Genomic DNA, 18,634 nt, shown 5'->3' with positions numbered 1-18,634 from the left:
CGGACGCTTAACTGACTAATCCACCCAGGTGCCCCTTTTCTTCTGAGCAAATTCTAAAGATCTGGACTCAGTTCTCTAAAAGAGCAACTGGAACTCCATCCGTTCCCAAACTTTTCCTTTTCCTTGGAGAAAAAAGGGAATTGAATGGCCTTGGCTCCCTGACAGCAGAGAAAGCCCATTTTCAGCTCTGTGCTGGCCAACTGTGTCAACAGCCTTCTGCTTTAGAGAATGTGTTAAGGGAACTATTTAAAAGCATGTCTAGTCAGTTTAAGAGATATCACAGAACATCACATTGCAATGTTGAAGTGACAGAATGAACAGGAATCTCTTGGGCATTTCATTAGCGATGGGAGTACAACTTGGCCCAACATCTACTAAGGTCAGTTTGGAAATAGCCATCAAAGTTATGAATGTATATACTCTTGTATAAATGTACAAACGTGCTATTTCATCTTTGGTATCTATCCAAGTGATAATGCAAAATGGCTTATGTACAAGGGTTTTTCACTACAGTATTGTTTGTAATAGCAATGACAGTAAACAATCTATGTGCTTATCAGGAGACAATGGCCCATCTATACAAAGGAAGATTATTAAACTGTTTTGAAAATAGATGCTTTTTATGTTCTTGTATGGAAAAACTACCAACCCATATTAAGCAAAAATGATCAAAGCACAGGGCACCTGGGTGGCTCAGTTGATTAAGCATACAATTCTTGGTTTCGGCTCAGGTCATGATCTCACAAAAAAAGAAATTAAAGCACAGAACGTGGTAGGATACTATTTATGTAAATACGTGAAAAGAGAATAAATTTTCACATTTTGTCATAAAAACATGGTACTACTTGAAAGGATTCACAAGAAACTAACAGTGGTTACACAGGGGAGAGCTAGGGACTGGAAAACACTATTTTGCATATCCATATGAAATGTCTGAATCTGGAACTATGAATATATGACTGTTACAAAAATCAAAAAAGTAACATTTTCTAAAAAGGAAAAAGGAAAAAAAACCATGTTATCAAATTCATCCCCAGACAGTACATTCAGTTATACTGTCTTCCAGCATAACAGGAAAGACCCTCTAATCCTCAATGCTCGTCTCATTTAGATGTCTAATGAGCCCCGAGGATAGAAAGGAATGAGCAAGGACAGCTATCAATATCAACTTAAAACAAATTAAATTCTCTAGAAGCCTGTGTGGGGTTGTCTTCTTATCAGGATCAATTCCGTTAACTAAAAAAACTTTCTGTACAATTCTATCAGAAACAAAATATTTCTTCTGTCTTTGAAACTAATTTCGAAGATTCAATTTCATTTCCAATATCTAATTCTATCAAATGTTCATTAAAAAGAGAAGCTTTACTATGAGAAGTGAATGAGGAAAATAATATCAAAAAGCTACAGAGTAGGTACAATAGGCTAATGGTACATCACAATTTATCATATCCATATTTTATATAGAACATGTGAAAACCAAAACTCCATTTTTCCTAGAATAAGAAAATTTATCTCTAAAAGAAAATTAAATTTTGCCAGCTTGGGCTCCCAGAATAACAGTATAATTCATATTCATGCTAATGAAAATGAAAAACCTTGAACTTCCTGGAAAAAAAAAAAATTTAAACAGCAAAAAACAGCTCTCAAACAAATGAAATAAATATATTCAGAAGAGAATATTAACTGTACTACTTTCAACTCAACTTGTTATAAACCATAAATATAATCAAATGGTTTGTTCAAATATTGCTTTTCTAATTAAGTGGAAAATTTGCCACCAGTTATGAACACAAAGAGTAATTTAATATTTTCTGATAATTAAATATTTTGGGAACTAATAGAATTGACGGCTATGTTAGGCCCATAACAACATTCTGGGAGGCCTTTTCTTTCCCACGTCTCACTAAGGCTCACTTAAGTCACCGTGGCTCTTACCCTCTACTACCACTGCCTCCTCTACAGACCCAGGGCTGCTGTGATCAAATGTAATTCAGCAGAAATCATTAAGACACAGATAGCCTGTTGGTAACAGCCTGATAGTGCTCACCTTTTAACACTTAAATCCGTGTTCAATTACAAGACATTCTCAGAGAAAGATCAGAAGTGATTAAATAAACTTGGGGATAAGGAAGGCTGTGCCCTCCATCATATCATCAAGTTCTCTGAAGTAGGAACATTGCTTGACTGAGCTTAGAAATTTCCCATTTCTTGGTCCTTTAGTTTGAGATAATTTTCTAGTCTTTTTGCCATGTGCTAAGTGACAAGCAATGATGCAATTAAACAACAGTGACTCAAAAGTATGACTCTTCTTATAAAGTTTACATTATGTATGTGTCTTAATATTTAACAGGTTTTCTTCAATTTACTTCTAATCTGGAAATTTAGCTCATAATTAATAAAAATCGCAGTATTGTATCAAATGGCATTATAAAACCTAGACCACCTAACAGTGAATCTACCCATAATACAGGGTGTCAGAAAAAGTGAGGACATTATAAACTTTTTATTTTCAATTTACTGCCACACTTATTCACCCAAACATGCATGGAGGCTTACTAAGAGCTCCCAAACAAACATAAACAAGACAATGCCTCTGCCATTTCAGGGCATGGAAACAGACGTAAACATTATAAAGAATAGTGAGAGAGGAAACAATGAAGGCAGAGGAACGTCACTCTCTTTCAAAGATGGGGCCTAAGGTGACCTAATACGTGAAAGATGAGAAGGAACCAAATCTGTGAATTTGGAGGGACAGCAAGCCAGATGGGACAACAGGACAGAGGCCCGTGGGGACAGTGTGAACTGAGCATATAATTATTAATGGGGAAGATCTAGCACAGAGAGACACAAGCACAGTCACAACTGCGTAAAGAGGAGTTGAATAAAATAACAAATTCCTAAGAACTGGGAAGAGATGCAGACAGAGGACAGGTGATAATGGTCAGCCTTTGAGAGGCCTTGGAACCTTCTCCCAGGTACGAGGAGGGAGGTCAGTAAAAGGTGGTGGGGATGCAAGGATACTACTATAATATTGCTTCTATTTTCTCAGGGGTATGTGATACTAAATCATAGGAGGGCGAGTTAATGAATTATTTCAGAGAATTAAAGAGGTGGCCAAAGGAAGGAAGGGACAGTATGCTTCTCAAAGGGTTTAACTTGATTCTAATTGATACTGACGTTGCCATTTTACCTGACAATCTGGGAACTATGGTATTTGTAGAAATAAAAAAAAATTCCTCAGTTTTCCAATCTTATGAAGTTTGATTTATCAAAAACAAAAATATTTCAAAAGTTGTACTTTTTTTTACTGTGAAGGGGTATAAATAACACAAATACATGAAATGAAACCCAAAAGGCCACCCTAACCCCCTCCCATACATACAATCTGGGGTATGTTGTGGAAACAACATGTTTCTTTTCAGTGCTTTAATTTCTTTAGAATTTGTTGGATATTAAAGAAAGCTCACAACAGTCTTCTTTCAGCCACATAGCAGAGAAAAAAGTGGATCATAGACATACAGACCCAATGAAAATACTATGAGGCACAAATTACCAGACCTCAGTGGGGGGACTAAGAACATAAAACCACTGGGCAAAATGGTTTAGCACTTAAAAATAGCAATTTTTCAGGACCATTTCAGAACCATGCTGAAGGTGACTGGAAAAAGCCTGTGTAGTACTGATTAAAGAAAAAAAAAATCCCTACCTAGATCATAACTGTCCAAAATTAAACACGGCTTATGAGTGATTCCATTTGTACAGGCAGGTTCCAGGAAACGGGTAGTGAAAACAACAGACTGTATGCTGAAAATGTTAATGTAATTTCTTAACCAGTATTTTTGAAAGAATAGCAGTTCCACTGTTCATTGAACACAGAAATAAAGACCAAATTTTCAAAAGCAAATGACATACAGATTGGTGGGAATAAAGTGCGTCAGAGTATAAAGCATGCATTCTTTCCATCGTCATACTGAATCACACGGCTCACAACAAAAATCTTTCAGACCACCTGCGATGAAAATATGAAAAGGCACCTGAGGGTCGTAGCTAAAAATGAAAATCTATCTTTATCCAAAGTGTATGCTCTAAATGTTTGGTCCTATCAGCTGTATTCACAGGCAAGAAACTACAGGCAGATTCCCCATGAAGGTTAATCCACCTACCACCAAAGATGTTTCACTGGGTAGAATTTCTATCTCACTTCCCTGCTGCTTGCAGCCTTTTAGCTCCATAGGCCAAACAAGCAATAAATAGGGCCAGTCATAAAGGGACAGGCGAATTGATGAGGACCCTCTCAACTGCACAATGCCCCCCAAAAGCCAGTGAGTCAAATGGTGCCTCCCTGACTCCATTCACATGACAGAGGGATGCAGATGCTTAGCCAGTGGCCAAGCAGAAGCCCTTGTAAGACACTCAGCATTCTTAAATGTATTCTTAGATTTAATTGTATTTAAACCATGCGTGCTTGCCAAAAACAAAAGGGAGTATAAAAAATGGACACAGACACAGAGATTAAGGCTAATGTCATTTTTGTGTCAGATTATGTTCTTCAGAAAAGAACCAGAGATGATTTAAAAAGATTAAATTTTATTTTAATTCTGATAAGATGCCACAGAAGCAAGAATCTAGTTCTAAAATGCTGATGGGGGCATTAGAAATACACCAGGGATGAAAATGAACCAGCCCACCATACCAAATGGAACTTTCAAGATGCAAGGAGAAAAATAATATATAAAGGAACAAAACAGTTACTCCATACTAGAGAGAATTGTCGCATCATAGCCAGTAAGTCTATTCTTACCCAAAATAAAGATGGGAGGAAAGTAGCATCTAACAAGTGACTACAATACACCAGAAATGGGATCTCCACGTTATGTGTTCCATGTCACTTAGTCTTCATACACAGAATCAGTATCTGCCAAATGGGTATCATTTTCCGCATTTTGTACACATTGAAAATGAAGTTGGCGAAGATCACATAATCTAGATAAGACCACACAACTGGTGAATTACGGGTCAGACAAGAGAACCCACTCATGGGAGGGGCAGGATTCCAGTTCTGAATATACACTCTGCAGGCTCATGGTGTGTTTTTGCCACTAAATATATCTAATGGTAAAATGCTGCTTGTCATTGGACAAGAAAAGAGCATCCAAAGTGGCCCTAATTGTAGGTGACAAGGCCCCTCAGGAAATTAATGTGTCCTTCTCAGAAGGATGTCTACCAAGGTCCCTGTGCTCTAGTCCTATTCTTCTACTTGATGATTCCTATTCACAGTTCTTTGATAATAAAGCCAGACACTATGAAGGGCTGATGGAAAATAATATGTCACATACATGCAGGATGCTTCCATCATGTTTTAAAACACAAATAATTTTAAGATATGGATTACAATAATCAGCTTGTTATTAAAGCACAACAAAATCTTTTGCCATTAATATAGCCAGGTGACATGAAAACTTTTTTCAAAGGTTGTTTTGGTTTCATTTTCAATGTTATCGTGAATATGACAGGTTTCTGCTATACGGAAGATCTCTGGCATTTTATAATGAAACCTAAATTTAATTTTAAAACAATCTTGATGTTTTTAGCTTCTACATTTGCTCTTGCTGAAGTAAACACAATTATGTTTGCTTCTGCCCAAGTTCTGCACAAGTTTGTCAATTAGGAAACAGTATAAATAAATCCCCTTCCTTTTAATAGAGAACTGTAGAATTTTAGAATTTGGAGGCAGAGGGCTTTGATTATTTTTATCCAGATAACCCTAGCAGTCATGTGGTTCCTCAGTGTTTATGGGCTAAATAACTAAAGAATAAACACAGACACACATTCCAGGTCCCATTTGGCAGCAGTAGAACCTAACCTTAGGTCCCATGATGAGACCAATGCCAGAGGCCCTGCGCGTGCCCCCATCATAATTTCTAGAGATCTTCCGTGTTTTAACAAGATGACCTTGTGGCCAGGTCACTGACTGATTTGCAGCTGTTGTAATCAGATATCTAAGGAAGCCATCTCCTAATTTTGTAATTTAAAAAGAATGATCATTTCGTATTTGGAAACCGACTACTTACGTCATCTGGATGGTTCTAAGGTGTCAGTGAAATGAGTTTTTTGTTTGTTTCCTTTTAGAAAAGGCTATTAAGCCCTTGGAAAAGGATCTTCCCTTATGCAGGCAGATCAGAGGAAAAACCAACTTCAATGAGAAGTATGGAAGTAGGACCCACAACCTGATCATTGCAGACACCCATCATCTCATCATTCAGAGGTAACACAGACAACAGCTAGTACCACAATTGCTTATTGACTGGCTTGCTCATGTTTTTTTAAACCACCCACCATTGTGTAAAATCTGGATAAGCTTAAGATGTTTCTTCACTACTGTATGTCTACTCACATACAAAATACACACTAAGTTTTAAAATTTATTGTTGCCCTCGATCTTCAAAACTTTGGCCTTAATCATAAATTAGAATAAAAATCAAAACTGAAACACTTTCCTAGAAGCTTACCTTTTCAATGACTTATGAATGTATTCACTGTGTATCATGTGAACAGTTATAAAGCACAAATATTTTCAAAAGTTTAAAAAGTATCAGAATAAGCAATGCTAGACTATTCTAAATATAAGACAAATAAAAGGAATTTATTCTCAAGCATTATTTTATTTAAATATGTTTTCTATTCAGAAGTGCCTGGCTGGCTCAGTACAATATGTGACTCTTGACCTCAGGGTTGTGAGTTCAAGCTCCACATTGGATATTGAGTTTACTCAATTAAAAAAATAAATAACATTTAAAAATGGGAAAAAAATATGTTTTCTATTTAAAATTCAGCTATTTTCTATTTCTCATATCTAGGACTCGACTCAGGCCAATGTCAAAACAGACACTATCCCTACATAAGCCATCTTCGTGACAGAAAGAATAAACATCAAAAGTCAGGGATGTTCTGTTCCTCATGAAAAAAATCTGAAGTGAAACCATCATGGCCATAGACGGTGACAAAAGTGCATAAAATGTGAAGAAAAGGCACTGTCATTTTTCCTTAAACTAATGGCTTTGAGCCTCTGACACAACGTGGAATGATGGAGACTAGGATACAAAGGAGAAGACGGAGCAGTCTTTGTCACACTTGAACTATGTCATCACCAAGCATTTAAGGTAGTTTTCCTCACAGTCTGCCTCCCCCAGTATAATCTGCCAATTAGACAAAGTTTTTACTGATGGAAAAAACCCTAAAACATGGGACTTTTCTCTAAAGGTCAGGGCAGCCATCCCCTTATAACAGAGCTTAAGTGGCGGCTGGAATGTGCCTTGCACCTCCTTGCTATTTCTGTTAATTGGCTTCAGGCTTGTTCACCAAGTGAAGGTAGTGAAAATGGCAGGCTCCCAATTAGGTTAAATTTCCCTTAAGGTCCCTCTACTTTCAGGCCTTAAATTCTTCCAATAACGTATTGTAAAGTTCCTGCCTCCTCTTTTGTGGAATTTATTAGTTGCAATAAACTGTGGGGATAGAAGAACAAAGTCAGCTTATGATCTATTATCTGCCAATATTAAATTATAGTTACACAGAGTCAAGGAAATGGTAATGGTTAAAAGGAATTGATTTCTTCAAGCATAGCCAAACATCAAAACTAGGCTTTCGTTGATTTTTTTTTTTTTGCTTGGGTCTCGGAGTTAAAATTTCAGAAGCATGAAAACTTTTTCAAGGCAGTACAACAATAACCCGTTTAGTGTTGAAATCCTTTGTGCCTCCTCTGAGATCTCAGAAAAAGAAAGTCCCAAGATTGCTGTAAGAAAAGGATACTCTGAAAGATAGACAGTCTGAGATACACCTTCTGGAAGGAACCTGATTCAACTCCAGGTTATTCTCAATTAGTCACTGAAAAGCAGGACTTCTGTTTCTGGAAATCACGCTGAGCTAGACTCCAAGTGCTTCCGGTGCAGAGTTTTAATAAGATTCACACCCTACCTTTGATTACATGAGTGTAACTTACCAATATTCTAAGAGAGTGAAAAATTCAATACCCCTTTATATAGGATCAATCCCACAAAAGGAGAAAAACGCAACTTCCAGAGGTGCCTACTAGCTCAGCATTTTAACACATTCTCTCGTGTTTTTCATGCCTACTGTTTATTCCCACTGGCAAAACGGACATGGTCATAATTGCCTTCAAAAAAACAGAGATAATGAGAGACAAGCAATCTAAAAGGAAAGAGCAAAAACAAAACCACTGAAGGCATATAAAATCTAGAACTCCGTTCACCTCTCAGTTTAGATAGCATAATTCACGGAAGAAAGTTCTACTCTGGTGATCCCAAACTGTAAAGGCAGGGGCGTGATTTTTGTGTTTTTCCATATAAAACATTCTTTCATCTATCTAATGCTTGTCTGCTATTATATTTTTAATGGCGTAAACTAAGGAGAAAACAAGCCACAGAAAAGACATCAGGCCATTAAAGTCAGATGACTCATGTGGAACTGTTAAAAGAATAAATTCACAATTAAATGAGACTCTCTGGACTAGATTTACAGTGTGTCCAGCATAACCTATTAGTCTTCTTCTGTCCACACAATTGTGCTTACTTTTAGACAAACTTTTAATATATATTTTGTGTTGTTTTTTCTGTTCTTGTCCAGTTAAATAGATTTCAGTGTAGTTAATTTTCCTGCTGATGTGAAATCATCAAATTTAGTGAATGGATCATCATTTTTTAAATGTAAGCCAAGGAAGAGGTTTTCATCCTCAGGCTCAGGTATCAATTAGCTAATGTCATTTACATTAAATTACATAGACTAAGGAAGTACTCAATTTTAAAACCCTGCTTATTGTGGAACAAATGATTCAAATAACTTCAACAGAAGAAAAACAAAGCTTGGTCTTTTGAGAAAAAATTCTCTGTGGCTTCTCAATGCAACTTTTTTTGGTATAAAAAGAAACTATTTTATACCAAAATTACAAAGAAAAACTATACTACTTCCTTAAAAGCAGATCTACAACGACAATAATAAAAGTTCTATTTTTAGAATATAATTAAATATATCACACTTTAGAAACTCCAGATTGCCAATTTTTTCTCCTAATCCAGTAATAAAAATAGTCATATTTAGCATATGTAGCTAACTATATGTCCTTTCTTGATTTAATGGAACCCTGACTGTGTTCAGTGATGAGCACCTGCATCTCAGGGACAACAAACTGCCACACCCACACCCCCAGCTCCAGATCAAACTCAACCAGTCTAAACCAACAACTCCCTTTGATTTAGAAATAAGCAGGCAAGTCATACAACTCTAGACACCAAAACATGAAAGGCATCTGTTTAGGTGGCTTGTGGGAAAGACGTATTTGCTTTCAAAAAGAGCCACGCAGGGGCGCCCAGCTCAGTCGGTTAAGGGTCTCACTTCACTTCAGGGCATGATCTCACGGTTTGTGGGTTCGAGCCCTGCATCAGGCTCTGTGCTGACAGCTAGCTCAGAGCCTGGAGCCTGTTTCAGATTCTGTGTCTCCCTATCTCACTGACCCTCCCCCTGCTCATGCTGCCTCTCTCTCTCAGAAATAAATAAAACATTAAGAAAAAAAAAAAGCCACACAGAAGAAAAGGCACTGTTCGTCTTCTTCTGTGCAACGATGTGACAGCTGAGGCTCTAACAGGAAAAGACGAGTTTGAGCACACAGCCAAGGAGGCCCTGTGTAGGGCTCCCAGAAAATGGAGAATCTAGATCCTCAATGACGTTCCCTGAACCCCCAACTGTCCTTTCCTCCAGAGATCTCATTAAATGAATAATGAGTATCTTCTTATACAATCTAGGTTTTTTTCTAGCAAGTATATTAAGACACACAGTGTTTATGGGTAACAGACAGGTATGATTCTTAGCAGGTATAACATCAGTGGATATAGCAATTGCATGAGCAGGTTCTAGGATTATACTTATTCAATAAATGACTCCAGGCCCAGGCTAAACTGTCTAATTCTTTAAAATATTTATTTCAAAGTGAAAATGTAATAGTAACACCAATGAATTTAAAATCTGATTAAGAAAATAATGTTTCTTCTAAGTAGAACTTCCGTGGTTTTTTAATTATTTAAAATTATTTCCATCACACAATGCTTGTTTCCTAACATTTATGATATAATAAAAATCAGTACATTTGTGATACTATCCATGGTATCAGAGGCAAATTGGCCTATTATACTGTTTCATATTCAAATACCCCCATACACAAAATTACTTTAGGAGGTGTATGCTACTGATAAAACACAGACTAAGATGAATTAAGTACAATATTTCAGATTTTTTTCACTGTCATCATTAATCTAAATTGAAAAATAGCTATTCCAATGTCTAGGCAACAGAATTATTAATAGTTTTAGAAATTATTGAAACAAAACATTCTTTGAGTACTCACTTAGTTTTCCATTATAAGAACTTTTTAAAGAAAATAAGTGACAAAGTAATAAAATAAGTATGTTGTTGTTGTTGTTGAAGCATGGAGCCCAATGTGGGGCTTGAATTTGTGACCCTGAGCCCAAGACCTGAGCTGAGATCAAGAGTCAGATGCTTAACCAATTGAGCCACACAGGCACCCCAGTTAGTGTGATTTTTAAATAAAAATTATTAAAACTACAAAGAAAACACTAGGATTTCCAAGAAAACACTATGGCGAATAATAAAGAATTGAGACTTTACACAATAACACTATAAAATTTGTCCTTTATACATCAAAACTTACCGGATAAATTCTCAGTCTTTATATGAAGTGTCTAACAGTGATTAGTGATTGTTTATGCCAGGATAGGAACCGGTTATTATATTGAGTGGTAAACAATTCTGATTTCAGGAACTACAGACAGCTATATCCTGCGGAGTAAACTGAGCAGCTCTAAAACCTCACAAACCTAAAATAGTTCCTTGACATTTATGAAAGGGTCAAGTCCCTGAACCTGACAAAACAATCTAAATTCTGAAATGCCACTATAGCATATTTCTCTTGTAAAGTGAAGTCAGGTAAAACAGAACATTTTAATTTGCCTCTTCAGGTCCTTTGACTTATTGCCTATCAAATAAACAGAAGAACCTATAAGTGGTCTTGAAAGTCGAATCATAAACTGCACTGCTCACTGCCAAATGTCTGTGTCTCAACAACATAATATGCTCTGAAATCAGGATGCTCCAGAATCTACAGCAAATATTTGTAACCACTTATGAGAAATCATTGATCAGGGACCACCACAAAACAGTATACATTTATGTTACACAAACTCTGAAATACAGCCTGAAACTAAACTCAAGTTTATTAGAAGAATTTACCTTTAATCATCACTGTGATGGAGGGAAACATCTGTTGGGGTGAGGGCTAGGAAGTTAGGCCCAGGACACATGTAGAAGGATTAATTTATGTTACCTGTTCTTGCTTCTCCAGCCACTTGTCCACCATTGGGTGACTGGCACTCAGAGATGAGCGAGCATTGTCTCTCTGAAATTGGTGTGACCAGTTACTAGTATCCCGTGGAAGGCTTCTGTAGTTTTCATCTTTCTATTCAAAAAGAAACAAAAAGGTGTCTTGTAACAAAAAAAATCAGACCTTCCAAATTAATGATGCACTTTGGTTTTTCAAAAGTAGCAGAAAACTGATTCTGTATATTTAAAATAGTTTTTCCGAGTCTATACAAAATAGTTGAGTGAGGACATTTCACTCAGATTAGACCTCACGAATGTAGTCATAGGTCTAGGATGAGGGAGTCTAATGACTAGAGCAGGGAAGGAAGCCCACAGATATGCACACGATAAATGAAACAAGAGACCCTGTACTCCCCCTCAAATCAATCTCCCCAGGCCAATTACATGCACCAGAAAATGAAAAGTATTTCTCTACAAGATTCTTATGACCTCTCATTCATGGAATTTTCCTTTGGTCTTCTTTCTAATCTTACCATAATATTGTGAGATATTCTCTGTAATTCACCAAAAAATGTTTAAAATAAGAAAGAGTAATGAATTTGCTCCTTATTTAGCTGCTTTCAGTTGTGAGACTTTGAGCATGAGACTTAAGATTCTCTGAACTACTCTGTTGCCTACCACACAAGCTAGTTGTAAGCATTAATTTAAATACAAAGAAAAAATTTATCCCAATGGTACATAATAGATACATAATTGTTTACCCCAACATGCATATGGCAAGTGAAGTCTTTATGTAAAAATCTAGTTAGTTGATAAATATTTATTTAATATGTCCCAAAGCAACCAAATGCTATTTAATCTTTTTCTTTGAAATAATAATTTGTAACAACTTGCTTTGGCTTTGGACTGCAAAATTTAATTTCAATGTTCTAAAAAGAAATGAGAAGGCGAGGCTAAGGCAGAGAAGTCAAACATTTTAGTTCAACAATTAAATCTAAATATCACCTACAAGAACAAATTTAAATGTTAACCTCACTTTGACCCACTTACATCAGTGTCCCACTTTACAAGAAGTACCAAAATATTCTCCTTAATAACTTTGCTAAGGGTAATATGGCTGTATACATTATACACATGACTGATTCTTATTCTTCATTATTTAAACCCTAATTGCAGCAAATACATAGTAAAAAAAAAGTGTAATACAATAGGTTTGCATTGTATAGACCTTAGCCATAGACCAGGATACTGTTTTCTTCTCCTTCATGAATTCCATCTGAGAATAAAGCTTAAAAATGAATTGATGGTCTTGGACCTATGCCAATACTATGTCATATGAAAAATCTTTTTAACCCTATAAATATTAACCAGTATAAACTTCAGTATGAAACTTTATAAGTTTTTCTTTTTAGTTAACCTACAGAAAATAAAATAAAAATTCAAAAGAATTAAACATTAAGGGCAAATAGTTTTTACTAGAAAAGCTGTATAGGTCTGGTTTCGGCAGCTCAATAAAGTGATAGTGGAGCGTGCGCGAGCGCGCGCGCGCGCACACTCACACACACACGCTGGGGCAAGATTAGGATGCTGCTCCCTGGCCAGGAATTAGGGACTGACCCTGCTTACAGGAACATGGAAATGGTAAAAATAAGCAGAGGACATAGACAAAGTCTAAAAACAAAAACAAAACAAAAACAAAAACAAAAAAACTGAGGCGCCTGGGTGGCTTAGTCGGTTAAGTGTCCGACTTTCGCTTAGGTCATGATCTCGCGGTTCGTGGGTTCGAGCCCCACATCGGGCTCTGTGCTGACAGCCAGCTCAGAGCCTGGAGCCTGTTTCAGTCTGTGACTCCCTCTCTCTCTGACCATCCCCTGCTCACACTGTCTCTCTCTCTCTCTCCTAAAAATAAATAAAAACATTTAAAAAAATTTTTAAAAAAATAAAAAATAAAACAACTAAAGAAACCAAAGCTCACTGTATCTCCAAATACTGAGTCTTGCCTTAAAACTTGGGCATGACAGATTCAGAACAAAGCAAGATTATATGACTTATAAGAAATTCAAATAAGTCAGAGAGGGTAAATACCTCTAGACGACAGAACTGTAGATGTCTGCAAAGTGAAGAAGGAGTAAGAGTCTAGAGAAACACAAAAAGAATTTTTATATCAAGGATCTTGGGGCTGCTACCATGGACTAAAGACCTGGCTTCTCTATTCATTTTCTATCATTAGAGATGATTATTACACCAACTCTTTACTTTGAAAATGAATAATTAAACAGAAAGTATTAAAAATCTACTCTGCCTTTCCAGTAGGAACTATATTTCAGAGAAAGCAACAGTGCCAGTCATGAGGGGAAGCTTGTCATTTCGGAAGAATACCAAATAATAGAAACAGAATAATGAATAGAATTAGGAAAATCGCTGCATTCAGCCCCTAATGAAATAACTCATTAATCAACGGATGCTAAAACCATTAGGTGAAGAGTTGACAGTGAGCTGCAAGTTTGCCTGGTGACAAAATACCACTTGCAAAGGGAAAAATCAATCTTTAAACGAAGAGACCAGATGACGCAAAATCCTCACTTTTCTTAGGGTCTAGAATCCTGTGTGCAACTGAGTACTTTCTTTTGATTCCTTTTGAATCTCCATCATCATTCTTCTTTCCTGAAGAATGACATTATTGACTCTATCTATGGTCTGCTCACTACTGCCTCCTTAGCCCAGCTCAAAAAGTGTCTAATTTCTTCTAAACCTCCCTTCTGATAGCTTCTAGGCATGGGTCACCAACACTAAACTTTTTCCTGAATCATGATCTAAATTTCCAATAGGCCACCCCAAAGATACCTCCAAATCAATAGGTCCAAAGTGAAACTCGCTTCCTCTAAACATTCTGGCACCCTCCTGAAAAATGTTCATCATGCTCTTCACCTCTTTCAACTTGTGTCTCATCTGAAATGAGTACAGCAGCCTTCTAACTAGAGGCTGGCCCAGCCTTAACCTCTCTAACAATGTTCTCCACACATCCCACAAAGGATTTTTCTAAAATGTATGTTGGAACACATCACACATGGGATAGACACTAGGGGTAGACCAGAGGAACTTACACACAATCACATTTGGTGTGCCACATGCTTCCTTGCTTTCACTTATGGTCTTTCTGAGCCTAGATTCCAATAACATTTCTTCTATAAAATTACCAATTTTTAACACTCAAGGCAACCGCTCTTAGAAGCATTCCCTCTCAATAGAAATCATAATGTCATGCTTTTTTTTCACGTTTCACGTTTTTTTACGTTTTTTCACGTCTATAAGTTGTTTTAGAAACTTATAAGGTAATGATTTCAAAGGGCATCATTTTCATGGAAATATGATAATTGTACTTTTAGGTTTATACTACAAGATGTATACCACCATTATAGGTCTATTTCAATTTAATATCACACCTGCAATATACAATGTCTGTGGGTAATGTGATTACTTTCAATTGTATCTAAAAGGCAGTGTGGCATACCTCCTTTTACATCAATTACAACACGTAATTCATGGGGCAGGCCACCACAAGGTGATCATATTCAGGGAGATAAGGACTAAAGATTTTTTTTTAAATCTGTCCTTTTGAACTCCACCCAAAAAATTCTACAATTTTATACTCATAGAATCAATTTTGAGTAATGGATAAGAAAAATAAAATTGATAGTAACCTCTCAATAAAAAAGTTTTTCTAACTCAATATTGTTATGGTGATGCCAATAATGAATTCAGATGTTAATTTATAATGTCTGAAAAGTCCAGCTGAAGTAACCTTACTCATGACCAAGAAACTAAAGAATTTCTAAAATATATTATTAATCACTATGTAATATATATTTCACTTTGTGGATAGTATCACGCAGATACTACCAGCATCTCACACATGTTCTTCCTCACAATCCTGAGCTTTGGACCGGGCTCCTACAAAGACTGTAGCCCTACAAAGTTGTGGTTCTGTATTTATAATGTGACTGCATCAATAAACATCAAAATACACAATATAATTTTTCCTTCACGATATATGGTTTGATATTCATGATTTCCAATCAAAATGTACACAGCTTAAAATATGTATTTCAGTATAAATGATTTTAAAAACCTAGTAGCCTTAACCATGTCTATGCAAGATTATTTACATTATTCATGGATCAAACTATAGTCAGCTACAAAAAAGTTGTCAACATGTTTAAGTTAAATGTATTTGCAAAACCTGTATTTCCTGACTTAAACGAAAAACCAAGTCAACCAAAATTTTTGCATTAATATTTTTGCAACAAGTTAGAGCTGTATTTATAAAAAATTGGAGAACATGACTTTAAATCTATTTCATTCCATGATCAAATTAGTGTCTCCATTCCATATATCAGTGAACTTCAAAGCAAAAACAGAAATTCTTCTCTTTAGACTTACAAAAATCTATCAGTAGGACCAACATGCAAAATCCTAATGATTAGTAAATTTGCAAATGACAATAAATAATCTATTATAGTAAAGCCAGTACTACCTTATATAAAATTTTTATAAGAAAAATACCATAAGGAATTACCCTCCCTCTTTTTAATTATAATTTTAATCCGCCACTTATGAGGCTGTCCCAAACAGCCTCTCAGCTTTGCTTTCCCTCTTGCCAGAAAAAAACAGATGTTCCTGCTGTGATCAGGGATTTTCCTTATCATCTAAATGTACTGCCATATCATCAGGTGTCAAAAAGCCATCCAGGCTGAGAAATGCATATTAATTTGCTGCTCCCTGGTAGCAGTACCCTGGTTATGCAGTAAATTTCTTCTAGGGCAGAGAAAGTAACTGTCCTCTCTTCCCCAGCACCCCTCCCCAAGCCAATTACAATTCAATAAAGAGAAACCACACAGAACCCACCCAATGCCTTGGGGTAGAAGCTTATTCCTGGCATACTAAGCTCTAACTCCAAGGCTTTATCTCACAGAAACAGCCACTTAGCTGATGGTCAGATTCCTTGGCAGGTTTACATCCCATATTGCAGAAATATGGGAATATTTCATGAACATTATAGAAGTAATAGATATTTCTATGTTAGCAAACGAAACCCAACTACAGTTCTACGTCGTTTCAGTGGAAAAACTCCTAACACCTTTTTTTTTTTTAAATCATTAGGAATTGTGTCAGAATTTGACATACTGAACACTCAATGCATACAAATTTCTTTTCTGTACCCTCTGTGCATCCTATGGTTTCAAATATTCCCACGCAGTTTTCAGATTTTAAATTTACAATTATTTTTCAACTCTACAATTCTGGTCAAAGAGAATTCAATTTTCTGCTTTATCATTTTCCCCAGAAATGATATACACACACAAAAGAAACTATTTTCAGGATGTCTAACCCGAAATTATGAGACTGAAGTGAAATTAGTAATTATGACTTAGGATATTTTAATTACACGAAGCCAGCTAAAATTATCAGTAATCATATTGTTGATTCAATGTGGCAGGCCCATTACAGTCTCTGTGGACAGTTTACCTTGTGTGCCTCCTGATGGCAACACCAGAGCATGACATTGAAAGCAATGTCAAGGCTAAAGTGTAGCAGAAGATAACAACCATAAAATGGCCTGTAAATAGGATTTTTCTCAATGTACTTTTCTGACCTTCATATTGTCCTCTAGATAATAAATTAGAAAGAGAGAAAAGAGAAAGAGAGAGAGAGAGAGATGTGGGGTTTGAGAATAAACTGACTCATACAAAAATTTACAGATTCAATTACCAACCTGTAGATGAAGGCAGAAAGTTCGGCAGTCCCTGTCAATGGAGCAAACTATATGTTTGTGAAAAATGTTTTAAAAATAAAGAACATAGGAATTTATTCCAAACACAGTATTATCATCATTTATCCTAGACACATGGCTATTTTGAAGTGTAATGAACTGAAAAGGCATTATTTGAAATCCATGGTGACCAATATCCTACATGCCCCAATGTTGTTGAGCTGACGTCAAGCAATTCTTCCCATATTAGCTAAGCCCATATTATCTCTAATTCCTGCATATATAAATAAGCATAAATACTGGTACATAGATACTTCCTACTTTCCTTTTGTATAATTGCTTTCTTCCACATTCTTAATCATTAATGAGAGCAGTGGAAGAGACACCCCCCCCAAAATAAAAGAGTATGTGTTTATAAATTTGTTCCTATTCTGAACATAACTATGATAAATCAAAGAGGAAATTCAAACATCCGTACATTTATTTGTCGAAATAAAATTCTATTAGTAGACTACATAAGACTACGTATCATTAGTGATAGCTATATATTCTACTAAAGTGTGGTGCAACATATGATAAGAGACATTGATTACACTAAACAAAAATTTTTAAATGAAAAAATCAAAATGTAGAGATTCTGAATGCCAAAACATTTATTAGAGCATATCTGTGTCTCAAATTTCATTAAATAATGTATATTTTACTTTTAAATCTCTAATTTTCTTTCTAAATTGACTTAAATTTTGAACAGGAATTAGTAACAAAAATTGAAAATAATTTATCCAAGCAGATTTCCTTTTTATTAACGTACAAAATCTAATTTCCTATAACGTACATCAAATCTTCTTAGTGTTTTTTCTTTGGAATGTTAAAAGGTACATCGTTCTTAAAACTCATTCTGACCTGAAACATATAAACTATAATTTATGCCTTTTCCAGTCTTTATGACAGGTGTTCAATAGCTGCGAGAGCACAGAATTACACTGAGATCAGTGGAACGCTAAAGAATCCTCAACATGTGAGGAAAAATTTTATGTTTGGAACTCTATATAGAAAGTACACATTTGGGGGCGCCTGGGTGGCTTAGCCGGTTAAGCGTCCGACTTTCACTTAGGTCATGATCTCGCGGTTCGTGGGTTCGAGCCCCGTGTCGGGCTCTGTGCTGACTGCCAGCTCAGAGCCTGGAGCCTGTTTCAGAGTCTGTGTCTCCCTCTCTCTCTGACTCTCCCCTGCTCACGCTGTCTCTCTCTCTCTCTCCTAGAAATAAATAAAAATAAAAAAAAAAGAAAGTACACATTTGAAAATACAGTTAATTTGCAAGTAAGTTTCCTGTCACATAGCAAATTCTTCAGGTTGATATTTTGACAAAAACAGAAGGATGACATTTTAGTTTTATCTCACAACCCGCAACAGGCCAGTGCCTTAACAGTCTTAATATCAGATAAGAAAAATAACCCCCAG

The 18,634-nt window shown here is 36.1% G+C and overlaps 1 protein-coding gene across 1 annotated transcript in view; it reads right to left on the bottom strand.

The window, feature by feature from the left end:
* Window positions 1-18,634, bottom strand: part of PARD3 (par-3 family cell polarity regulator) — a 548,282-nt gene that overhangs the window by 325,365 nt on the left and 204,283 nt on the right. Inside the window, 1 exon segment of the mRNA XM_077771780.1 lies at window positions 11,408-11,539. Within this exon segment, the coding sequence (XP_077627906.1) occupies window positions 11,408-11,539 (132 nt within the window).

Source organism: Crocuta crocuta, unplaced genomic scaffold, assembly GCF_008692635.1.
Source record: "Crocuta crocuta isolate KB4526 unplaced genomic scaffold, BGI_CrCroc_1.0 scaffold457, whole genome shotgun sequence".
Taxonomy (NCBI): domain Eukaryota; kingdom Metazoa; phylum Chordata; class Mammalia; order Carnivora; family Hyaenidae; genus Crocuta; species Crocuta crocuta.
The sequence above is the reverse complement of the archived record's forward strand: the minus strand, read 5'-3'. Positions and strand labels throughout refer to the sequence as shown.